This window comes from Nipponia nippon, unplaced genomic scaffold (genome assembly GCF_047370975.1).
Source record: "Nipponia nippon isolate SJK-2023a ecotype South Korea unplaced genomic scaffold, ASM4737097v1 scaffold_23, whole genome shotgun sequence".
Taxonomy (NCBI): Eukaryota; Metazoa; Chordata; class Aves; order Pelecaniformes; family Threskiornithidae; genus Nipponia; species Nipponia nippon.
In genome coordinates, this window is record NW_028262340.1 from 3,090,654 (window position 1) to 3,115,848 (window position 25,195).

A 25,195-nucleotide genomic window follows, 5' to 3' on the forward strand; every position below is an offset into this window, starting at 1 on the left:
TTATTTTGGGGAGCAGGATGGATTATTTCCCCCAGCGGTCGCCACACTTTGGTTTTGCAGTGCCCCAAGCCGTCACAGCCCCACGTAGATCATCCCTCACCAGCTGTTCATCCTCAGTGTCCCCTCCTGTCCCCTTCCCAAAATGCCCTGTGTCTGGAACAGCCGGGAGCACTCCCTGGGCAAGCGAAGGCTCTCCTTGGCCGGGTGGTCTGGCACAGGGCAGCCCCAGCTCTCCTCCAGCCCCGTTTCTCCAGGAATTACCTACCCATCGTCCCACGCCACCAACATGGACCATCCAACACCCCACGTGCATCACTGCACACTACAAGGGCAAGAAGTAGAAGACAGACGTGGACCTGTTGGAGTGGGTCCAAAGGAGGCAACAAAAATGGTCAGAGGGCTGGAGCACCTCTGCTGTGAGGACAGGCTGAGAGAGTTGGGGTTGTTGAGCCTGGAGAAGAGAAGGCTCCGGGGAGACCTTATTGCTGCCTTTCAGTACTTCAAGGGTCTTATAAGAAAGATGGGGACAGACTCTGTAATAGGCCCTGTAGTAACAGGACAAGGGGTGATGGTTTCAAACTAAAAGAGGGTGGATTCAGACTAGATATAAGGAAGAAATTTTTTACATTGAGGGTGGTGAAACACTGGCACAGGTTGCCCAGAGAGGTGGGAGATGCCCCATCCCTGGAAACATCCAAGGTGAGGTTGGACGGGGCTCTGAGCAACCTGATCGAGTTGAAGATGTCCCTGCTCATTGCAGGAGGGTTGGACTAGACGACCTTTAAAGGTCCCTTCCAACCCAAACCATTCTATGATCCCGAAACCATGCCGGGGGGGCCAAATCCATCCCCCAAGGGACAGACCGGACCCCCTGACTGCACCCATACTCAGCACCCACCAGGGAGGCTTTTCCCACCTCTGCAAGGTCCCCAGCAGGCACCCATTGAAGACGCTGGGAAAGCCCAGAAGCTCTTGCTGGGACAGAACTTCACACCCCAAATTCGAGATATTTAAGAAAAAAAACTGATGGAGTGTTTTTGAGAGGTAGCACCAGGCTTCCAAGAAGCCAGAGCAGAGATTAAACCAGGGGAAGGACGAACAGGAGATCTGAGCCCACATCAGCATCTCGGTGGGGCTGGGACACCACAAGACACTGCCAAAATCCAGAATTCAACCCCAAGTCGCTGACCCTTCCCCTTTACACTGCCTTTGGTCTCTGACGTGCTCGGTGGCATTATTTTCCCCCAGCCAAAGAGGCCCTTAAAATGTACTCGGCAGAGAAAAGGACTGGTTGGAGTAGCAGGGCACAGGGGGCGGCCGGGAGGAAGGGCGAAGGAGAGAGAGAATGACGATTACTTACGGGTAATAAGAATAAGAATAGTAGTTCCTCCTGGCAAGCATGCAAACAAAGAGAACAGCAGACATTGCATAAGCAGCTTTTCTCCAGCATAGGGAAGGGGGGTTACGGGGCAACTCGACTGCCGGAACATTAAATGCACCATAAAGAAACCTTGCTCCCCTTCTGCATCCATAGGTGATTTACTCCGGGCAGGAGCTGGCGTCCCAACGGCAGAGCCCAAACACCAGCTCGCAGGGTGACCACAGTCCCCGCACCGGCAGCGGAGCGGCCATAGCACCCTTGTCCGAGGGGTTATTCCACAATGTTTAAGACTGAACAGCAAACGTGTCCAAAATGTTGGGCACCCCTGGGGAGCCAGTTAGAGGCTCAGCGGGGAGATGGGGTCAGGACGTCGTGTTCCCAGTGCACCATTTATTAGGGGCGAGAGTATTCTGGGGGTGCATTTCCATTCCACCACATCAGTGTTTTTCCAATGGCAAAATGCTCTGGAGGAGATTTATGGGCTCGTCCCAGCTTCCCAACAGCCCCAAATTCAGGTCCCTCGGCACCGGGTCTGATTTGTGGCTGTGGTTTGTCCTTTGACAGCCTCACAGTGGGATGCTGAAGCAAAGCTGCTCCTCCTCCTCCTCCTCCCGCCCCACAGCGCGGGCAATGGGAATGCAGCAGCCGCACTCATGGCTTCCTACTCATCGTCCCAAAAGCATCACTCCCAAAAACACATCGGCACCGCCAGCATTTGCTCCATCAGGGACAGATCCAATGCCATATGCACAGGCATCATCCCAGAGCAACAGCGGGCCAGGAGCCACAGCCAGTCCTGCACCCCTCGCAGTGCGCAGAGATGCTGCAGCCTTGCTTTTCCAGCTGGCATAAATCAGCAAGAACCCTTTAAGGGAGAACGAAGCCATAAAGAGATCTGCAGATTTACACCGGCTGAGGTTGTGCCCTGATATTTTTCTCTCCCCACTGGCTGTTAACGTACTTTCCTCCCATCATCCCGAGCCCTGCACGGGGAAGGCGTTTAATTGCTGCTCTTTCTCCCCTGCTTTGAGAGCCCCCCCGGCTCGGCACCGCCTCGGGCCCCGCACGGTAAGAAGACGCCTTCCAGGGCGCTGCGCCTGAGTAAAAAGCAGCGACCGCATCCCCAGTGCTCCCGGGGATGAGTGTCCCAAAAAGCCCTCGCCCTCCTCCCTCCCACCCTGCTGTGACGGCCACGGCTGCATCCATGCTGGCCGTGCTCGGCTCCCCAGAGAGCAGGGACCCCCGCAGCAGTGGGAGATCAGTCTGGGGGTCCCCAGGGACTGTCACCCCTGGGAAAACCTCCCCTCCAGCGTGTACCCAAATTTTAACATCTCATTTAGAGCCAGCTGGAGGCTCTCAGCAAGGGATTGCTCATGTTTCACCGGTAGCTCAGCGGTTCCCCATTAAAACAAGCCCAGGAGGATGCAGGACGGTCCGAGCACCCGCAGCCCAGGGTGGGCAGCCCCCTGCCCAGCCCTGGAGGAAGGGGAGATGCTGCTCCTCCCAGCACTCTCAAGGAACCAAAGCCCAGGACAAGGGCCAGAGTCTGCCCAGGTATTTCAGCAGGACACATTGCACCGCTTTCCAGGCAAAAGCTGTGGATGGAGGTTTTTTCTGGCCATCACCCCAGAACCGAGCACCCCCGGGGCTCTGCTCCCGCCAGTGCTGGGTGCTCAGCCATCGTCCGGGGGGCACAACGGAGGGGCAATAGCGGAAAGGTGCAATTCACCTCCTCTCCATCTCCAGGAACGCCAGGTCAATGCAAGGGAATCATACATGGCCCCATCCCTAACCCACCCCCACGGTAGGGTACCAGCACAGCCAGACCCCGGGCAGCAACACTCGTGGGATGGATCCAGCCACGGGCTGGCCAAAGCAGCAGGGAAGCGCAGAGACAATATCTTAGTGCAGATCAAACTGATTTTTGTAGTTTTGGGCTGGAGGGGTACAGGGCTGCACGCCCCAGGGTCCCCTGGCTGCTGTTAGCAAAGATAGAGCTGGTGGGACAGGGACAGCCAGGCTCAGCGCCGGCCCAAGGCCCCTCTGAGCCCAATCCTGGCCAGAAGCATTTCCATCAATACAGAATTGACAGAGCAGCACAAAGCCGAGAAGGAGCAGAAAAAGAGGCAAAAGAGTGAAAAATACAGGGGACCGGGACAGTGGAACAAAGCTGCAGAGCCCCAAGGGTGAGTTCCCAGGACTTTGCTCCTTGGTCCCCAGTGTCCCCAGTGCCTCCTGCCGTGCCCAGTGTCACAGAGCAAGGAGGGCACAGTGCCTGGTGGGACGCATGAGCGCATGGAGGCAGAGCTCAAGGGAGGGTTTGGAGTCTGGCCGGTGCAGTATCACCACCAGCAACTCCCAGTTAGTGCTGGGGTGGTGGAGAAGGGCTGAGCTGGCAGGAGGGGACAGATGGAGGCACCAGCCACCACACTGGGTGTCCTTACCCTTTCCGAATGACAACGATGATGGCTCCCAGGAGGATAATCAGGACGATGAGCCCGCCGGCACAGATCCCCAGGATCAAGCCCATCTCCTCCGAGTGCTGCGACACCTCCAGCGGACGCTTGCTCTCTTTGCAGGCAGCTGCCAGGGGACAAGGACAGGCAGGAGGGGTCAACGCTCAGCTCCAGGGGCAGCTGGCAACATCAGATGGGAAAACACTGGGATTTGTCCCGTGGGATGCACATTGCTCCTTGAACACATTTTATTCCACCGAGACATTACGGGGCTCTGCAGTGCCACACCATGACCGTGGGCGAGTCCTCTCGGTTCCCGGGGGGTGAGACGGTCCCTTTGTGCCACCTTCTGTCACGCCCAGCGTAAGATTGTCCATCCCCGGATTCAGCACCACCAACTCCAGCCTCCCACCGCGATAACGGCATTAAGAGGAAAAACTCAACCAAGGGAAAAACCCAGATACCAAAGAAAGTGGGAAACAACAGCGCAGGATGGGGCTATAATAAACCATCGTGTGCACCCCAACTGAGGGCAGCGCTGTTAACGACACCCACCGGCACGGCCCCGACCGCCGGAGCAGCCGCAGGTTCGGGTCCGCAGCCTCGGCGGGATCACGGCAGTTGGGAAAGGGAGGGCTCACCTTTGCGGGCGATCCGGACGCAGTTCAGCCGGGTTTCCTATGGAGGAAAAAAAGGGGGGTCAGTGTCGGATGAGCATCCCAGCGGCTCCGCTCCTGCTCTGAACGAGGCTGGGCAGACGCAAAGCCGGTCCCGTTGGTGCTTTGACCTCCAAATCAAGAGAGTTTGCAGGTGATTTGTGCTGCAGCACCCACTGCTGAGCCAAAGGAGCTCCTGGGGACACACACCCACCAAGAGATGCTGCTGAACGATCTGTTCCCAGCGTCCCCTAAACCAACGTCCCCAGGTTAGCCAAGACCATCACTCCTGGCTCAGAGACAACAGCAAAGCTCAAGATCATCAAAGGAGGGACCCAGCCAAGCCGCAGGTCACCAGCACGTCACCGACTACAGCTAAGACACTCCCAGGTCCTCATTCAGAGCTTCGTGGGTTTTTTTTTTTTTTTCCATCAATCAAAGTTTACAAGCCCCATCGCTGGTGCTCTGCGTGTGCTGCCGAGGTTGCCACGACAGCTTCCAGCTCAGTTCTCCAACAGTTTTAGCATTTGCTTTTTTAGGGATGGGTTCAGCTAAAATATTCCATCTTTCCGTGTATCCAACTTTTGTTGCAAAATATAAAGCACCATTTTGGCAGGACTGTCTTCTTCCCCGAGCATCCTCCAGCCCCTCGGGACACCAGTGCTGGCAACACTGCTCCATCCACCCTCGGACCGAGACCTGCCCACGCAGCGTGCCCGGGGCAGGGCCAGCTCCAGCACCGCTCTCCCCAAGGTCACCAGCTCTTGCTTCTCCTGCTTCTTGCTCCATCTGGCATAAAAACCACAAAAAACCCAAGCTGAGATCCAGCTTTTTCGCAACGTCTGACAGCAGCCGGGATGAATCCATTGCCTCCCAGCAGGAAGGCTATAAAACAGCGTCAACCACCAGTTATTATCCAGCAGTGCCCAAGCAAGCCAGAGCTGAGATCCTCCGCGTCCGTCTCTGCTCTAATTACAACCCAGCGAGGTGTGAACGATCCCAAGGCAGAGGAAAGGATTCAAAAACCGGCACCCTTCTGGCAAGACGGAGCCGTGCAGGATGAGGATGCTGTTGCGGTCCTGCTGCTTCGTTTTCCCAGCTCATCCTCCCCCAGCTGGGACGGGAGCTGCCGGAGCCAGTGAAGCAGAGAAGGGTCCCCAGGGGGTCCCAGTGGTCCCACAGGTGCCTTGGAGATCAGCCCGGGGCAATGCAGGGGCTGCTGCCGGAGCGGGACTCTCACAGCTTCGACGAGAGAACAGGCAGCAGCAGGCAGGGAGAAGGCAGCCCAGGAACTCGGCAGCTGCCCAGAAGCTCTCTGCGGCAGCCGCTGTGTCAGCGGTGGGTCCCAGTAATGTGCATACAGCTCTTGCTGCCCAAATGGTCCTTTCCCACCCCAGGATTAGCCCCAGGAAGGTGGTATCCCCAGCACTGGCACTGGCTGGGGTCCCGGCCGGTACCACATTGGGTGGTGGAGGCTGGGCTCCATCACCCCCAGCACTGGCACTGGGAAGGGGACAGGCACAGCCCAGGGGTGCCAGAAGGAAGGGGGACACCCATCCGTGATCCCAACGTGCCATAAGGGTGGCCCGGAGCACCAGCTCCCTGCGGGCAGGGCACTGGGGGTGAGCCCAGAAGGGGGGTCCAAGGGAGGGGGATCTAAAACAACTCCCATTTTTTCTGACCACCCCCCGAGATCCCAGGTGGGCTCCTGCCTGGTCCAACCAGGCCCCCAGACACCCCACCGGATGGAGCGGGGTCCCACAGCTACTCACCCCTTTGAGGTTGCTCATGGCTTGGAAGTAGATGAGATACGCCTTCTTGGGCTCCAGCGGCGGGTTCCAGTAGCCGCTGTAGGTCTGATTGTCCCCCACGGTGAAGGGTTTGGCTTCGGTGAGGCTGCTGGCAGGCAGCTCGGCCCCGAAGTAGTGTACAGAGCCACGGGACATGGCGTCATCGAAGGTGAGCGGCACCGGGAAGCACTCCTGCCCACCCAGCTCCCGCTTGAGCTTCTTGGGCTGGTCTTCTTCTACAATGACCTGGTAGGTGCTGGTGAAGGCCAGGCACAGGTTAGCTTTGTGGAAAGGATGGTCCTGCCCTTCCCTTGGTGCTCGAGCCCGCCGTCCATGCTGTGCCACCCCGTTTGTGGAGGTCTTGCCCTCGTGCAGCCCCAACCTACCTGATGGGAGCCCCTCTGCCCTGTGCCGGCCGCAGAAGCACCGTGATGGTGCTCTCCGACTCGCTCAGCGGTGACGGCATGTCCCCGTAGTCAAAGGTGGGAGCTGCAAAGGGAGCAGGGGAGAGTGGGCAGGAGTGAGTCCTGGTCCCCAGGGATGCGCTCAGGGCTGCCCCTGCTCAGGAGGGAAACTGAGGCACGAGCAGCCTTGCCCACAGCAAGGCATCACTGAATAGTGTAATGTGGATTATTACAAAGGAAGAAAACCCCTCCAGGTCTTGAGCAAATGTCGCAGTTGGGAGAGGACCTGCGGGTGGGCACCAAGGGGGATTATCAAGGCCGGTCTGGCAGAGGGGAGGAGACGGCAGCAGGATCCAACCTCGGCAGGACCCGGCCTTGAGATGCACCCCATGTGCCTGGGGACGGCACAGCTCCAAACCACAGGCACAGTGCGAGCATCCCACCCAGGGCAGAATCACACTCAAGCCAGCCCAGCAGCACCCCCAGACCAAGGTGGGGGGACCCCCTTGGGCCTGGCATGGCCCTGTGGTCCCCAAGCCATCACTAGCAGCCGCTGGGGTCCAGTTCGCACCACCTTGCCGTTTCGGTGCCCCCATTAGGGCTCATCTCAGCCCATTTGCTGCAGCTAATAGCGACGCCGCAGACATGAGCAAACAGCCCCAAGTACTGCAAGGCTTATTAACAAAGCCCCATTAATCCCTCGCTTGTACGCCGATAGCTCAGACAGCACTGGCGCGCCAGGCTGGCCGGACTCCCCAGCCAGAGACCCACGGGCAGCTCAGTCGATGGGTCTGGGGTCTGCCCGGGGGGCTCACGGCACGGCTGCCACCACCAAGAGCATCCTTTGATAGCAGCAGCCAGTCAACAAAACCCACGGGAGCGCACCGGAGGCTCCAGCACTGCCGTCATATACCTGTGCGGAGGAGAAGCCCCAGCACCAGGCATGGAGCCCAAGGGAACCTACCGGAGATGTTGGTGGTGATCTCGGTGAGCGCCGTCTGGCCAAAGCCCTTGCCGGTGCGGGCCCGGACCGAGAAGAGGTAGGTGGTGCCGGGATGGAGGTTGGAGAAGACGTGGTAGGTCTCGTTGCGTAGTTTGGAGACAGTGCGTCGCGGGCCGGGCACGTTGACCGCCGGGTCGGAGGATTCGATGCTCTGGTAGCTGATCTGCAGGGATGGGGCAGAGCATCACCAGTGGCCATGGGAGAGGGGAGAGACCTCGGATCCGGACGGAGAAGGGGTTAAAGGGACAGATTCAGAGGAGGGGACGGTCATAGGAGCAGCCTGGAAGGCAGATGCTTTCTGGGGTAAATCAGAAGCAGAGTTTTGTCGGAAAAGCCCTTGCTGGATAATACAGGTGACCCCAAAAGCAGGACTCCCCAGCAGGGACAGACCCTGCTAGCAGGAGGATGAACGCAGGCTGGACCCGTGCTCCAAACAAAGGGCTCAGGGGCAGCAGTAACACCGCAGCCACACTTAATCCCTGTGACCAAAAGCAATGGTTGCCCCAGATCCTCCCCGACGAGACCCTCTCGTGTCCCCACGGGTGCCGCAGCCGGCCGGGACGTACCTCATACTGCGTGATGAGGCCATTGGGCTCCACTGGTTCCTCCCACTTCAGAAATATCATGTCCTCCAGCGGGGTGAAGGTGAGGGACTCCGAGGCGATGCCGCCGGGCACTGGGGAAGGAAAGGGGACATGCTCGGATGCAGCAAGAAACCAGGCTGGAAGGAGAAATCCTCTGGGAAACCCCTCCAGGAGGCTGCAGCAGCTCTCCCACGCAACCAAACCACCGCATCCCCTCTGCCATGTCACCCAGCTCCGGCACACAGCGCCCAGACAGGGCTGGTGGCTCCCCAGGGCAATGATGCTCCCAGGCCCACTGGTGACACACTTTGCCACAGGGCAGGAGGTCCCCACGCCACAGCACAAACCCCACAGGTACCGTTTCTGCCATCGCACCCAGTTTCCGACAGCACAGCAGGAAGCTCCCTGCGCGCCCTCACCATCAGAGCTCGCCCGAGTTCACCAGTGCAAGGAAAGAAAATTAAAATTCCCTTTTCCCATAGAACCCAAATCCCCGCCGGAGCCATCAGCATCCTCAGGAGACGGTGCTGGCTCTTCCCCAGCGAGCAATAACATCCTCATCTGCAGACAGGCTTGACATGCCCCAGCCTTCCCCTCTAATTAACACCACCACCAATAATTACCACAAACAATAACAGCGATTGACAGCACCGGGATCAATATTCGCTTCTTCACCATGGATTTCTTGACCTGAGGGGATCAGCGAGGAGGACAGGGGAGGCGATGGCTCGGCAAAGACCACAATTCACCAGCAGCATCCTCCGCTGCGGGCTTGAGTACCTGAAACGCGCCCTCTCATTGCAGAGGGACATCAGCTCTTTCCCTCTATTTTTCTCTTTTTGCAGCTTTTATTCAGATCTAATTACGGGGCCGAGAGAGAGGGATCGCCTTCCGCGCGCTTCCCACCGTGCAAATACACAATTTCCACTTGATTTACAAGTTAATTTAATCAGAGGCGCCATGTCCTACACGTGTACACAAGGCACTTATTAAATTCGTGGAGAATTACGGAAACCTTTAGGGCAAGATTACATGTACCTCTACAGATAAGTATATATACAGCCTATATATTTATATATATATACAGGTACAGGCACCACGCGCTTGTGCATGGAGCAGGTTGAGACCGGCAGAGACGCACAACGGCTCCCAGGTGTGCGTACACCCCTCTGCCATCCATATACATCACATATATTTATTTATGCATTTATATCTATTTATTCTGGCAGGCACTGCACGCGCCCTGCGTGCAAGGGAGCGCGCTGGCTGCCTGCACACACCTTCCTGCAGCACCAACACACTGCAATGATATTTCCACAGGCACCCGGGATTGAGTCTCATCGTTTTGTGCAGACGCAGTCCAAAACCTCCAGCCGCGGGTCACCGACCTTCCCGAGCCCCCCGGATCTATATGGGGCACTTAAACACCAGCTGGGCAACCTATGGATGGGTGACTCTCTTCTCTCAGCTCACAGACACAGGAGCCAGCAGGACTTTCCCAGGGTGTAAGGGGGATACTCTGAACAACGCCCTTGGTTTGGCCCAGTTATTAATGCCCCAGAAATGGGTTTTCCAGCCCAAAACCAGCGTTTACCGCCTGGGACGGGGGTGCAGCCCACACCAGGGCCCGCCCCTGAGACAAGCCCCAGTGCTGCATCAGCGGATGCTGCCACAGAAGCTGGTCTCCTGCCAAAATAAACCACAATCAAGGGTCCTATTATTAACGAGCCTTCACCACATTCGCTTAATTGCACAGGCGGCTGCTCATCACCCAGTTGTGGGAGCTCGAATCCTCATCGTCCTCCCAAGCACGGCAATGCTGCGCCCAGCCTGCATGTAATACTTCCAATATATCCATAGGTGGATATCCACCCATCGATCCCACCTGAGACCGAACGTATGCGCGGCCTCACGTTCAATCTGAGGGGGAAGCCACAAGCTCCAGTTAATCAAGGCATAGAGGAAAGCAGCTGGAGTGATTACAGTATAGCAAAAAAACATCTGGAGCTCCTGTATTAATATTCAATAAGAAAACAGCTGGAGCAGTCACAGCACAGTGAGAACAGCTGAAGCAATTATAGCCGGAAAATAAACCGTCAGGAGCATGAAGCTGGGTGCCCCGAGTCGGGCAGGCTCAGGGTTGGGGATACAGAAAGCGCTGATGTGCAGAGAAAGGTGCCAAATTTAGGCTTTAGAGATGAAAACGGGACCTGCAGACCCTCCCAGCTCCACTCCAGCTCTGCAGGCTTTGCTTTCCAGCCTGGGAAACGGGAGCGATGAGCAACGCGCATGCAAAAGCCATACGTTTCGGTGGGTCCCAAATCGAGGCGAGTTCCCCACGGGGGGATTTCACAGCAGGCTTCTCGGGGGTTGTCCACGGGGTCCAGAACCGGCCGGATCCTTTGCAATTATCAGCTCTTCCACCTTAATTGCTGACTCTTGATGCTAAAAAGTGCTTCGGAGATGAATTACGTTCTTGCTTAACAGTAAGTGCCGGTGACTCTGCGAGAGCCAGGGATGCGCCAGCCACACTCAGCACCCAGCACCCACCCCAGGTGCAGCAGCTCCTTGCGCCCCACGCAAGCCCCAACCACTGCTGCCCTCCACGGAGCAGGATGAAACCCCCTCGCCCCACCGGCTGCAGGACCAGCGGTCAGAGCGGCAGCATTCGGGACTGCCCAGTGGTCCTGGAAGGCGGCCGAGCTGCCACGGCACGCAGAGGTGATGCTGCTGGGGCAGCAAAGAAGAGGTGACGAGCTGAAGCTGTTGTTAGCAGGTGCTGCCAGCCCTGCACGTGGCCTATTCCTGATGGCTGGCACCGGAGACACGGAGTCGGCTCTGCCCTGTACCTCCTGCACGTTCAGATTGCCAGAGCCCAAAATTACCCACCCTGCTGACGGAGCGCTGCAGCTGGGGACCGCGGTGCAGGGTAAGGGCAGACCTGGGCGACCTCTTGGGTGGCCCCAGCTCCAGGACATCCTCAGGGAAGGGCTGGGCAGGAGCAAGAGATGCCAAACCCTGGAGCAACGCCAGAGCCTCCAGTGAGGACGTCAGGCCCACAGCGGGGACCCAACCCCAGGGCACGGCCGGGACGGGGAGAAGAGAAACAGCAAGAGAAGAACAACACTGCTGGCAAATAACGGGGGCCAGATGCCCCTTATCGACACGCGCTGATCCGCAGAGCTCCTTTGCACAACCCAAACCTGCCCGAGAGCAAACTTAACTGGGGAAGAGCACTGGCGAAGCCAAGCAAAGCTGCACCGGGCTCTGATTAACAGCGCTCTCCCAGAAACATAACGCCATCGAGTTAATCAGCGACTGAGCAGATGAAAGATGTTACCTAAGCGCAAGGCATTGATTTGTTTTGTTATTGTTATTGCTGCTAGGCTTTGTTCCACACTAAGGGATGAGCGAGGACGACTCGTGCTGGGAGAAGCCGGGCATCGGCCAACTGTTGTGCCCTTCGCCGGACCGGGCACGGGTAAAACGCTCCACTTGAAGGACCAGGGCAGCATTTCTGCAGCAAGGTAGGATGTTCCCCTGCCGGAGCAACCAGTGCTGCCCCATCCCCGTCCCGTCCCCTCTTCCCCCTACGCCGCTCCCAGCATTTCCCTTTCCCAGCCACCATCCTTGCCCCTTTCTCCCATCTCCCCTTGCACAGCCCTGGGGCTGCAACAGCCTTTTCATCTCCCCATTAGCGAGATGGCCACAGGAGATATTCCCATCATGCCCCTGGCCAAGAGCCACAGATGTGCACCGTACCACACCCCCGCAGCTCACCAGCCCCGGAGTCACATTTTTGGGGACGACGCACCCCCCAGGCAGACTCACCATCCTCATCGGTCTGGAATATCACCTCCTTGCCCTCCTTGCGACCCTCGGGGTTGGAGAGGATGAGCTTGACGTGGATGTTCTTGTAGGGCAGCAGGTTTTTGATGGTGTAGCGGTTGGCGTTACGCTCCATCTTCACACACTCCCGAAAGGTTTGGTTGTGGCCGGTGCCCACGAAATAGCGGTAGCAGAGCGAGACGGTGTAGGTGTGACAGCGGGTCAGGTTGTAACCCAGCGGCTCCCACTGCAGCGTCAGCTGCCTGGACTGGATTTCGGAGAAAGCCAGGCCTTTGGGGGCCCGCATGGGCTCTGGGGAGGAAGAGAGATGGGGAGAGAGGAGCGATGAAGCAAAACGTCTCCTGGGTTTATGTGTATTATCAGGGAAAGCCCTTTTACAGTGTAGGAACAAGAAGGGTGGGTGTGGAGAGCAACCCTGACCCCAAAACCAGGACCAGCCCCAGCACAGGATGCTGCTGCCCTGCAGACAGGGCTGGGGACGTCACCAGGTCTCAAAGCCACCAACACCACAGGGACAGCAGCCCCCGCTGGCTCATCTTCCCCTAAAGAGGTGAAGTCGGGGGGTCTCAGAGCCACCAACACCACAGGGACAGCAGCCCCCGCTGGCTCATCTTCCCCTACGGAGGTGAAGCCGGGTACCAGCCCCAGCCGGCGCAGAGCCACGGCAGGCACCGGGAGCATCCGCGCCACGAGAGGCCCCAAATAACCAGATCAACGTGCCTGTGTGATGGGAGCCCTCGCGTTTTCATCAATCCCGTGTCAAGCTCTTGAAAGGACAGAGACTGAGCAGTGTCGCTGGGAAGGAGTTTAATTAGCTCTAATTGGCACGAACAGGAGAAGTCTGATTTAATGAGGAGCCAGCTCCTTTGCCAACAGCACACACACACGCAGGTGGTTTGGGTTAACGACACTAAACTCCTTTCCATACCCAAGGGTGGTGGGAAGAACACCAAGAGGGAAGAAGGGTCTTTGTCCACCCTGTCCCAAAGCTGATCCCCCAGACAATTCCCCTGGGATTTGCACTGCAGAGGAATTTGGGCAGCTCAGGGTTGCAAGAGGCTTCTGCAACCTCAGCAGATGCTCCTGCAGGTCCTGATGCCCTCGCAGGACTGTGCAAAACCCCAGGCGAACACAGCAATAGGCACACAGCCCCATGCTGCAGGGACCCCAGCCTTAAACCCATTGCCACGTCCATCTACCAAAAACCACCAAACCTCAGCCCCGATGCCCACCGGCATCACTCCCATCGGGTGGCCAAGGGCACAGGGACCTCTCCCCCGCCACTCCCCGAGGCCTCCAGAGCCCCCCACACTTCCCCAGGCAGCACCGCGTGGTGCCAGGCTTCAACCTTCCCCTCTCCTTTTTATTCCAGTGTATTTAAATGCTCTGGGGGGGAGCCGGCAGCACAGCACCCAGGGCCAGTGATGGCCAGTGGCACGTGGCCACGTGGGGAACCTCCCCTTGACACAGGGGCTGCACGACACATCTACCCAGCGGCTTTTTCCAGGGTCCCCTGCTGGGTCAGATCCTGGAAAGCGCAGGAGATGCGGCGCTGGGCAGACGGGCTGGCGAGGCTCAGAGGATGCAGAAGATCCAACTGCAGTCACCTTTTGGGTGGAGGAAGGGTGGCTTTAGTCACCGTCTGCAAACCCACCATGACCCAGGGGAAGCCGGGGAGAAAAATACATCGTTACAACATATGGGAAGAGCCAGGGAAGCCTAAACGTGGTAACCCTAGGATATTAAATACAGGGTGCCAAGAGCGTCAAACAGTGCCTGTCATTGGCTTCAAGGTAATATGGAAATCTGGGCTTTCTCGCAGCGCTTCTGAAAATAGATCTGGGATGAAAATCTGCCGCCAGCCCCTCACCACGATGCCTGGGTCAGGGTTTGCATCTCCCCCTCCACCCCTGCGCCAGCACCGGCTGCTCTCCTCGCACGCCTGAGCGCACCCGTCTCCGAGCTGACGCTGTGCGTGGGCTCCCCGTGGCCAAAGCCACCAGGGACACCCCGCAGCCCTAGGGATGTGGCCGTGTCCTGCTCCGCTCCTGCCATATGTACGAAGGATGCGCCCTCCAGTCCCCATCCGCGGGGCGATGCTCCCGGCTCGCTCCCAGCTCAGCAGCACAGACCTCTGCTTTTGTTGGGCTGAGGGGTTTTTGTGTGCAGGGTCCCAGCCCGGCATCATGGCAGTGCTGGGTCTCGGGGCGAACCTGAAGCAACAATCCCGTGCCTCCATCACGCTGTCTCGCTGCCTTCGACTTTGCTCAATTACCAGCAGTTAAACGCCAGCATCAGGAAGGCAGTCGCCATGGAGTGTCTAAAACGCTGCCGCCAGCCCCCAGTTCCAGCCCCACCGCAGCCAGGGATGTCCCCTAACCCGGGGCACCCCCCGCAGGGGAGGCTGATCCCGCATCCCTGAGGGAAACAGGCTCCCCTGCAGCCCCACGGCACCGGAGTCATCTCCCCCCCATCACCCCCCAGACCAGCAGCAGGGCTGCACCGTGGGCTTTGCTGGGGCATTTGGGCAGAGAGAAACCCCAGCGCCCACCTTCCCCGAGGACACCCCAAGGGGGCTTTGGCAGGGGTGGGGTTGCCCTAAATTACCCCCAGGTCATTGCCATGTGTGGGAAGGCAGCGGACCCCCCCAGCCAAAGCTACCACCCCTCCGGCGTGGCATGGGATTAACGCGGTTTTAGAAGAAATATTTTTAGATGCACCGACTGCTCAAAACCAGACACTGGAGAAAAATCTACAGCTCCCTCTGAGGAGAGAAGGAGATGGCAACTTTGCTAGGGACAGCCCAGGGGCTCATCCTCAGGGACAGCGGTCCTGAGGTGTGGGGATGCCCTGAGCTGGCTCCAGCGGCGGGGGAGCAGCCGTCTCCTGCCGGCATTTGCCCGGATCCAGGGACAGAAACCAGCCGCGTGGCAGCCACAGACTCTGCGTCCCGTTGCTGTGCTTTCCTGCACCGAGGTCCGCCCAGCTACTGGGGACTCTGATCAGCACCAAGGCATTTTCAGGCTGGACAGACATTCAGCCCCTCTGGCTCAAGATCCAGCCTCGCCCATACACCCTGCTACCCTCCGGCCATGATCACGGCGTGGGTTTAATTAGCGGTCCCTCCTGAGATGCTGCGCACAGCCGCTAAAAAGTCAATTAAAGGTGGATCCGTCGGAAAAGCAATGCCTCAAATTCCCGGACCACAGCAGCAAACGCCCTCGGCACCCATCCAGCCCCAGCCATGCTCCCTGCCTGGGGCTCAGGGTGGGTGACCTTGCCCGAGGCCACCCATGGTGGCCAGGATGCAGCGTGGGACCTACCTGCACACTTGGTGCGGCTGATGAGGGGTGGCCCCGGTTTGCCGGTGCCCCCCTCGCCGGGCCGGGTAAGCAGGACACTGATCTCGTACTCCGTGTCCGGATCCAGGTGCCAGAGCTTGTAGGTCTGCATGTTGACGGCGTGGACCTCCGACCAGGGCCCCGAGGTCATGCGGTACTCGATCTCCTTGCGCACGATGGGGCCGTCGCCGATGATGGAGTTGGTGTTGAGCTGGATGATGAGGTAGGTGGAGCCGGCCCGGAGCAGCTGGGGAGGCGCGATGGGTGTGGGGGGCTCTGGAAGAGAGCGGAGAGGGGGCAGGTGGAGCATCACCCTCCAGAAGCAGCTCCACAGCATCCCCAGCCCTGCAGCCAGGCCAACAGCCACAGGTACCACTATTCATTTCTTTTTTTACTAACTACAATTGAGACATTCACAACGTCTCTTCCCAAACAAACCCATCACCTTCGGACCGCAGGGTACGGGACAAACTCAGATCCCCCACCCAGAGGACATGGGGATTGACACCAAAGTATGGGAGGGCACCATCCAGTCTTTAAACTTCAGCCCGTGCGTATGCCCTCCATCGCTTTTAGTGAGGCTTTAACAGCTGCAATAGGGTTTCATATAATCAAATCTTAATTATCTTTATAAGATACACTGCCCAGCATGGTGCTCTACAGTTTCACCATAATTAATTCCCACCTACTGCAATCAAAAATAAATGATCTAAGGCCACCGGGAAAGGTAGTTTCCTGGTTTTATGTTGAACCATCCACATGTGGTGACTCATTCCCAGGGAGAAACTGTGATCCCACCGCCCCACGCATCCCACCTTCCTCCTCCTCCGCAAACAGCTGAGCAGAAATAGCCCATCCATGACCCAGAAACCCGGCAGGCAACAGCAAGTCACCCACCTTTCACAATGAGCTCAGCGAAGTTGGAGACGCCCGAGCCGCGGCTGGACTGGGTGACGCAGCGGTACAGGTCCTGCTCTTCCTTGGACACCTCATCCAGCTGGAAGGTGGCCAAGAAGCGCCGGTGGCTGATGTGCTTCACAGAGGCGGCGGGGACCACCTCGCCGCTCTGCCTCTGCCCCACGAGGAGAGACAAGACGTTACCAGGAGGCATGGCGTGACATCCAGAGCCACCAAACATGTCCCCAAATGATGTTTGCTTAAAAGGGGGATAGATTACTCTTCTCCCCCCTGCCCAGCAGTGTCTTCTCCCAAAGGGGAGGCACAGAGGCATCGTTGCAGAAGCGATGCATGGGGTTGACGGTGGAGATGCCGGTTTCACTACCGCCATTGCTCACCTGCATGAGGAACCGCTCGGCCTCGGCAGCCTTGCCGGCGGCCACGCACTGGAAGGTGGCATTCTGCCCTGCATTGACCTCCACGTCGCCCAGGCGGGAGAAATGAGGCGCTTTCGCTGCCAAGGGACACAAGCGAGAGGTGATGAAGCAGCCGAGGTCCGAGGGGACCCGTGGCAGCATTGCTGCAAAAATCCCACCACAGCCCAAAAACCCACCCAGGGTGCCAGGGCTGGAGCCGAGCTCCAGATGGGCTTGATCCCCATCCTCACAGCCCGGCTTGGAGTCAGGAATTTGTTCCCATCCCTGTACAACCAGCCGGTGTCCCAGGGAGGGATGGAGTCTTCCCATCCAGCATCCCACAGCGCTGTTGCCAGAGGCAGGCTATGGGGCTGATAGAGGGGGACAGGTCTCCCACCCCAGCCTGGAAGAAACAGGGGGTGAACTCCGACAGCCAGCGTGTTGGGACAGCCTGGGATTTCAGGTCCCCACCAGGCCGGGTGGCCCCTCTCGATGGGGATGCCCAGGCCATGTGTTCAGTCTGCACTTCTCCGAGGTTTTATAAAAACTCAGTGATGGAGATGGAAAAAGGAGCCCTAGAGGTACCCAGGAGATGGAGCTCCACCAGCCCAGGTGACGACAGGACACCCAGGTGCCACCAGGCTGCACCCTGGCATTAGTCCATCAGCTCTCCCCAGGACCATCCCAATGGGCCCCAGCTCCAAACCCTGCTGCCCAGCTCAGCAGCACCCAACACCCCGCTACCCTTCGGGGTCCCCCACCCTTGGGTCCCATCCCACGACACTCACAGCATGGATAATTCAAGAGCAAAATATCATCCAAGCCAAGATAGCCCCTGCGCTCGCTGGAGACCACCGCCTCGAAGAGGACCTGCGGCACCAAACAGAGGGGTCACCCATTGCCGGGGGGGCCAGGCCACGCAAAGAGGGGGGTCCAGGTCACGCAAAGAGGGGTCCTGGGTGCTTACCTGGTACTCGCTGGGCCAGAACAAGCTGACAGCCAACTCCGCCTGGTGCCACTGGTGGCCATGGGAGCCGGAGGCATTCCAGACAGCGCTGCCCACTGGGCCCCCCGTCACCCGCACATAGGCGCTGAGGGTGCCGGGGCTGTGGCCATCCCGGCTGTACATGAAGTAGCTGAACTGGAGGCAGTGGGTGTCATTCTCGCTCAGTGCCTGGAAGAGCAGGTGAGCTTTCTGGCCCGGGGCATGCTGCGAGGAGTTCACCATCAGGTAGGACCCTGCGGTGGGAGAGAGAAGGGGAAGAGCATAGAGTAATCCCCCTGTTCTGCATCTCCCGAGCTTTGCCAGCGGGGATGGAGACGGCGGAGGATACAAGATCGCAAAGATGCGCATGACCTGGCAACAACGCTTGGGTCCTGCTGGGTACCGGTCCCTGCCGGCCCCCAGGGACGTGCAGGACAGGAGTCAGTGTCAGGCGCCCATTTGGGCAGCAGCAGGACATCGAAATGCGACCCGGCTGCTGGATGAGGAGGGAAGGATCAGACCCACTGCCTCCAGGATAAGCTGCTCACAGCTGCAGTCCCCTGGGACGCCAGGGTCAGTCATGGCTTCAGTGCCACGGCAGACCCTCCACGTGCTTTCCTTTAATGCTCGCAGCTTCGGCTGCGCCAATACTGCCCTCCCCAGCCGGGCCCCAGCCATTTAATTTCCATTCCCATCGCCTCATATCGTTTACCACGCAGTTGTTGCCGAGTTTAAACTGTGCTCAGCAGGCGCTCGCAGGGGGGAAAAAAGCACTCGTTGGCTTAACGAGCGGCAGCACCACAGCTCTCTGGGATCCCAGCACCGTGGCTCTCCACCTGCTCCAGCACCAGCAGCTGCTCGTACCCCACCTCCCATCGCCCCAAATCCCCAGCAATGAAACCAGGAGTCCCGGCACTTGCCCCAGTGCAACCCCAAAGCCATAATTACAGGGCAGGGAGGATGAAAATCCCAAAGATGATCCCAAAGGCAGCATCCTTCCCTATTCCACATGCTCCATCCCAGGTGGAGGGGGATGCAGGAGTCCCGGCTCTTTACGGCAGCTCCCGGAGCCATCCAGCACGGCCACGGGGCTGGGACACAGGGCGGATAGGAAGCCACCTTACCAAACTCTCCCCAACACCAAAGGCAAGGGGATTATTAATATCCCTTCCATTTTAATAACGGCAGAAGCTGTAAGTAACAAAGCTGGGCCATTTATTCAAGTCTACCATTGTTTTCCTGACAGTAGGCACTTAATTATTAATAGCTTTCACCGCCGGTTAATTTAAACGAATTCACACACTTTCCTCCCATCGTCTCCCAGCAAGCGGACGCCAAGAAAACCCTAACAAAGGCAGTGGGGGATCGTGAGGGCACCCATCCGTCCCCCCCAGCGCTTGGGAGCTGCGCCTGGGGGGGACCCCGAAACACCCAGGGGGTCACAGCATCAGCTGGGGAGACGCGGTGCCGGGTACCACACCGCAGCGCATCCTCCAGAGATGGGAGCTGGGACAGGGGAAAGAAATCACCAAAAAGCAAAATTTTCACCGCATCACCGATCTGCACGGCTGCCCGGCGCTCCTGGGTAGATATTCAGGCTGAAATAAAACGATAACAATTTATTTTCTTGTAGTCAACACAGCCGCATTTCACAGACAGAGGGGAAGGTACTATGGCCATATTCCTTCTCTTTCTTTTTTTATCCTCTCCTTTCCTCCAGCAAAATTATTTCTGCACTAACGAGAGCGGCCTCATTTGGCCCGGGCGACAGCAGCGTGGACAGCGAACGCCACCCGCCCCACGCCAGGGGACATCTTCCAAAAGCCATCTCCAACCGCTCCATCTTCCAGGCTCTCATTAACGAACGCAGACCCTTCTTCCTGCCCTCCCTTTAAAAACAAAAAGCCAGAGGACCAAAATAAAGAGACCAAGACTAAAATTAAACCACTGACAAGTTATTTCAAAAGACAGAGAATGTCCATTAAGGTCAGCTGGGACCACAGGCACGAACGGGTGGCAACGCACCGGTGCATCACTTATCCGGCAGGGTTTCCCCCACGCGCTACTTTTCCCCCTTAATTTTCTTCCCAGCGTCACTGCAACGGAGAAACCAGGCTCCCGCCGCTTCCTTTTGTGCTAATTATATCCTCCTCCCCCATAAATGACTGGTCCCAGCTTCAGTTTCAAATCCAGGGTACGGATTGGGTTTTTTTTTTAATGCAGGAGAAGCAGGTACTTGTCCCTGCATCAGGGTGCTGCATCCTGCACCGGAGCATCCCCTGGCATGGCCAAGGTCCTGCGGCCGGCAGCTCCTCGCAGAGAGGTGGCTTGGGGTTACAAACTCCCTCAGCAGCCCCTGGGCTTTTTTTGCAGGGGATGTTTTTGCTTTTCAGCGAGTTTTCTTTCATTTTTTTAATGCACCCCAATAAAATGGCAGCACAGCCCCGCCTGAGTGCTCCCACCCGCAGCACTGGCACACCAGGAGCTGAAGGAGGCAGCGGGACAGCCAGCTGGTGACAAAAGGGTGACAAGGGGGTGACAGCCTGCACACACACTGCCATCACCCACCCCTGGGACACAGTCCCACCACAGGTCATCAACCTGCTCATCGCTGGTCTCTTGATCCGGCTGGGATGCTGCCAGGCGGCTCCGGGGGATGCTGCTGGGGGGGGAGGGGTGATATGGCAAGGGCCCGGGGGTCCCCCAGACCCCTTCCACTTCTTCCCTATTAATCCACCACCGCTGCCAGTGTCCCCCCCCAAGCCTCCACCAGGATCCGGCAGCTTTCCCGAGCCAGGACAAGAGCAGAGCTGCAGCAAGAGCTACACAAGCTGCCAAATCCCAGTTTTTAAAGCTTATCTTAATTCCTGCCAGCAAAGGCAGAGGTGGGGATGGAGAGGAGGGGGCATCCCAGCCCTGCTGCGCCCCACAGCTTGGGGGGGACAGGCAGGACCACCCCCGGCAGCTGGAGGGTTGATGCACTATCACAGCTGGGGTTATTTTTGAGCCCTGTCCACATGTTGGCATTACAGCAAAAATCTGCTCCAAAACTCACGATAGGGAAAATCATTTCCAAACTTCTCACGAAGTGGGAGCCGCAGAAACAGCCCCGGGGCATCCCCCAGCTGAGACTTCAAACCAAAGGATGGGATTCAGGCACACATCGATACCATGCTTCGCTCGTTAAATCCTTCCTCTGATCCTCAATTTAAGGTCAGTTTGAATCAAGATGCCAGTCTAGGTGAGCTGTCACCCCCCCTTCGTCACCACAAATAACAAGTCAGCCCCTCTGTGTCCCCCCCCAGCTCAGCTGCAGCAATATAATTTAATTTAGTTTTCAGGTGGGCTTTTAGAGAAGAGCCCAAGTGCTCTGTGGAGAAAGAGAAAACACTCAAAATGCGCTAAATAATATTTCAATCAAACAAATGAAAAGAGAAACAAGTTTCCAGCAACGTTCCCTACAGGAAAACCATCAATTTGTTACACAGAAGTTGACGATGAGGTTTAAGCTGCAAAATCAGCCCAAAGGGGCTGTGCACAGAAAGCTGAATTTTCCCACTTGTGGGATCATCAGCCTTTCCTTGGGATTCAGGTCTTTGAGGATAACTCGGCGCCTCCGATAACCTTGGCCATGGATCTGAGAGCAATGAGCTTGCAGGGATTTTATCCCCAGCTTTGGGCTGAAGCCCTGCTTGCCCACAGGGAAGGAGCAGCTCTCCCCATCGCGCTGCCTTTCCCTGAGGTCCTGCCCGCAGCTGCCTGCATCCTTCTGGGAAAAACCCAAAACAGCCCAGCAAGAAGAGGAGGGAAGAACCCGCTTCCCTGTCTTGCTGAGTTTTTCCTCCTACAAAACCACCGAGAGATAAAAATAAAATTAAAAAAAAAAAATCAAAGCACTATTAAAAGGCAGCAAAAGGCAGGCAGGATGACAGGCAGAGGGTGGCACTGCCAGCCAAGAGGTGCCAGGGGATCAGGTCTGAGCACTGCTGCATCTGCCTCCGGGAAATCACTTTGGAAGATGAAGCCCGACGGTGCCTCCTCGCGCGCTGGTTTTTCTTCTCAATACGACAGAGCCGGCACGGGAATCAGGTACCCACTCCCCACTGCTCCACCGAGCCTCAGGACGAGCATCTCCCGGGGGAGCCCCAGCACCAAGGGCTGACCTGCCACCACCACGGGGTCCTCGGGCAGACCGGAGTAAATCCCCTGGGAGCTAAAGCTCAAGCTTAATTCTTGGACACGCAGCAGGAGCTTGTCAGGAGGCGATGCCGGAGCTATCAGCTGGAGGAGCGACTCCTCAGAGGGGATGGAGGGACATGGAGCTCATCAGGGTGGGGACAACGGCTCGGTCACCCCCCTGACACGGCCGTGCCGGGGCATCGCGATGCGGGGAGCACAACGGCAGCTCCGTGCATGGAGAGAGGGAAGAGCCAAGCAGGGAACAGAAACTCTGATTCAGAGGGTTTTCCAACGTCACTGAGTTTGGAAGGAAAACCAAGGAAAAAAAGCCGTTTGGAAATAAAACCCACCCACAAATATGATGTTTTAGTATTTCTGAGTTCAGCCGTGCAGCGCGGAGGAGCCCGGGTGCTCTGGTCCCCCGGCGGGGGCTGCGGCAGGGCAGGAGGACACGCAGCCTCCACGGGGAGTTTTTGTCACAGTTTCTCCCAACCCATCTCCTTTGAATTTCCACAGGTGAATTCAACCAGCGACAAAAAGAGGGGCCTGCACCTTTCCCAAGGAGACCCTGGAGCTCTGCAGAGCATCCTTGTCCTCTAACGGGCACCCCGCATCTCTGTGAGGGTAAGGACAGGGACCCAACCTCGGCTCTGCCCCGTGCTCCATCCTGGGCCTGTCCCATCCAAATTCATACAGGGCTTAACCTAAACGCCCTGGTTTATTTTGATGTTCATTAAGTAACCTCAAATTGTGTTTCACCCCAGGAGCGCAAGAAATCAGCCTGATTTCACTCCCCTGTCCCATCCCTGCCTGCTAGACCACCCCACTGCCCGGTCCCCTGCTCCTCAAAGGGCTTTGGGATCCGGCCAAATCCTGCAAGCCCTGCAGGTGCCCAGCAATGCCAGGTGCTGCAGAGCAAGGCAAACACTGTCCTTCCTCCCCCCAGCTTCGAAACAGCAGGGCTCCTAGGAGATCAGATATTGCAGAGCCTGAAGGTAGGTGCAGACCAGCCTGGCAGGCAGAGGCAGCGCTTGGGGGAGAGCAGGAGGAACGTACACCTGAAGCAGGCAGGGAGAGTTATTTTGGGGCAGACACAGCGATGGTACATCCTCGCATCCTCTTACCTGCCTTACCTGGCTCCCTGCAACTGCTCCTTTCAAAAAAACAATAATAAAGAGCCGGGGGGGGGAAAAAAAAAAATCATAGCTGCAACGTGGGAGAGACACATCCACGGGAGAGACCCATCTATCGTCTTTAGGTGAAAGCAGAAGACAAGTCAAGATGGGAAGAGAGGGGAAAAAAAAACAACCCAAACCAAACAAAAAAGGAAAAAGAAAGAGGGATGCAAAGGTGGAGGCGGGTGGCCAGCAGCCAGCATCTGCTCCAATAAATCCTACGCTCCTTGAAACTGGCTGATCGCCAATGAAAACTCATTTTAATCTAAGACCACAAGACTCCTTTGGAAAGTGCTCCCTGGAGAGGCCCCGGTGCTGTGAAATACTCTTCATCCACCGAGCTGCTGCGGGGGGACCCAGAGGGGTGCTAAGGCTGCAGGAGCCTCGTGCAAAGCTCCCCGTGCATACCAGGGTGAAACTACACAACAACGGGGTCCCTGCACCCACTGGGTGCCCCAAGACCAGGAGCAAACAGTATCTACCTGGTATTGGGGAGCCCCCGACTATGGGGACAAGCACCCTTTGGGTGTCACCATCAGATGGGTGCTCTTCCCTGGGGCCTGGCCCTGCGATGCTCCATGCTCGCAGCTCAGCCTCACAACATCCCACCTGGGATGGTTGCATCCGCTTCCCCATCAACTCTGGACTTTATTTCTTAACCTTTGCATTTAAGCGCCCACCTCTGGCTAACCCGTGGTTATTTCCTCCAGCAGAGAGAGCAGCCCCATTCCATCTTACCCCTTCAGTCCCCTGCAAGCCCCCAGGCTTTAAACTCAGGCAGTTTGCTGCTGGTTTTAAATTACAGCTGAAAATTAAGCAGAAAACCCAACTAATTCCAGGTTTAAGACCCTCCGTCATGAGCCATCTCAGTCCCCAGCTCTGCTTCCCTCCTCACTGCCCTGGGAAACCCCCCCAGGACACACACAAATCAGGGTAGTTCAGGTTAAAGCAATTATTTGGAAAATCATCAAGGGAAAACAGGGATCGGTCAGCAGTCCGACAGCCAGGCTAAGGGTTGTTTTGCCCTCACCCTGTGCCCAGGACATGCCACCGGGGATGGGAAAGCAAGGAAAAGGCGATGGGGAGAGGAGAAGGTAAAGGAAGAAGAGGGTTAGCAGAGGGGAAAAGCCAAATTAAGTACGAACAAGGCATGAGATAAACAGCTGGAGGCAGATTGATGGGGCAGTAAAGAGTTTTCTGTAAAGCAGTCAATGTTTTAATATAAAAGTAATTTTTCCTATCGAGCTCTAAACCAGCTCTCCTCTCTTTCTGCCCATCTTCAGCATGGGATCTGACCTCCTGGGCAGGAGGAGCCGGAGCGCCGGCACCAGGCAGGAGCCAGCGGTCCCAAAAATGAGGAGCATCCTGAGCCTGGTGCAGCTCGCAGAGCAAACGGGTACAGGGACAACTGGAGGGGGGTCACAGCAGGACACGGGCCGGAGCTGGGAGCAAGCAAAGCCCCCAGATGCCACCCAGGCATGGTACCCACGCCATGCTCCTGGGAGACGGGGAGCTCCCCACAGCTGCCTGGCTGGCTCTGCTCCCCCAGCCTGGCCATCAGAGAGGAGCTGGACCCAGAAAATAACAAAAACCGGTTTAAAAGCAATGAGATTTTTAAATAAAAAAAGTCCATTTGCATTTTCTTCCTTACAGTTCCCGAGACTTTGGAGATGCCTCCAACTCACAGCCACGAGCCCTTCCCGACACTTGCAAGAGCCAGAAACACATTTTTTTCCCCTTTTCCACATCTCCCGAAGATGGGAATTTCTCATGAGCCTGCAAAAGCAGCACAAGCCGACACGCCAGCAAGGAAAGAGCAGGCAGCAGCTGCAAATCCCAGGCAGGGAGAGTGGCTCCGAAGGTGCCCCTTTACGACGGGATCTGGGTGCATCCCAGCTGGCGGCAGCCGCAGATGCCACGCTCGATGCCAGATGGGGAATTTGGCATCGCCAGAGATGCTGCCGAGACCCGCGGGAAGCATGGAAAGCCGCCCAAGCTGCTGCCATCCCGCTGCTGCGGGCAGGGAGATGCCGTGGTGGAGGGGACATCCCACACGCAGCCCCCGGCCAGCCCGGGGCC

General features: G+C 57.5%; 1 protein-coding gene across 5 annotated transcripts in view; it reads right to left on the reverse strand.

Annotated features, from left to right (window-relative positions):
- Positions 1–25,195, reverse strand: part of PTPRU (protein tyrosine phosphatase receptor type U) — a 75,707-nt gene that overhangs the window by 32,495 nt on the left and 18,017 nt on the right. For 3 of the 5 annotated variants that reach the window (XM_087760835.1, XM_087760836.1, XM_087760839.1), the window contains exons 3-15: positions 17,745–18,016; positions 17,566–17,647; positions 16,760–16,875; positions 16,362–16,536; positions 15,447–15,740; positions 12,106–12,414; positions 8,257–8,366; positions 7,652–7,853; positions 6,670–6,772; positions 6,266–6,539; positions 4,479–4,515; positions 3,826–3,964; positions 1,361–1,390 (exon numbers count right to left, since the gene is read on the reverse strand). In XM_087760835.1, coding sequence (XP_087616961.1) covers positions 1,361–1,390; positions 3,826–3,964; positions 4,479–4,515; positions 6,266–6,539; positions 6,670–6,772; positions 7,652–7,853; positions 8,257–8,366; positions 12,106–12,414; positions 15,447–15,740; positions 16,362–16,536; positions 16,760–16,875; positions 17,566–17,647; positions 17,745–18,016 — 2,143 coding nt within the window. The remainder of the gene's footprint in view (positions 1–1,360; positions 1,391–3,825; positions 3,965–4,478; positions 4,516–6,265; positions 6,540–6,669; positions 6,773–7,651; positions 7,854–8,256; positions 8,367–12,105; positions 12,415–15,446; positions 15,741–16,361; positions 16,537–16,759; positions 16,876–17,565; positions 17,648–17,744; positions 18,017–25,195) is intronic. The other 2 variants (XM_087760837.1, XM_087760838.1) reach the window with 1 other exon arrangement.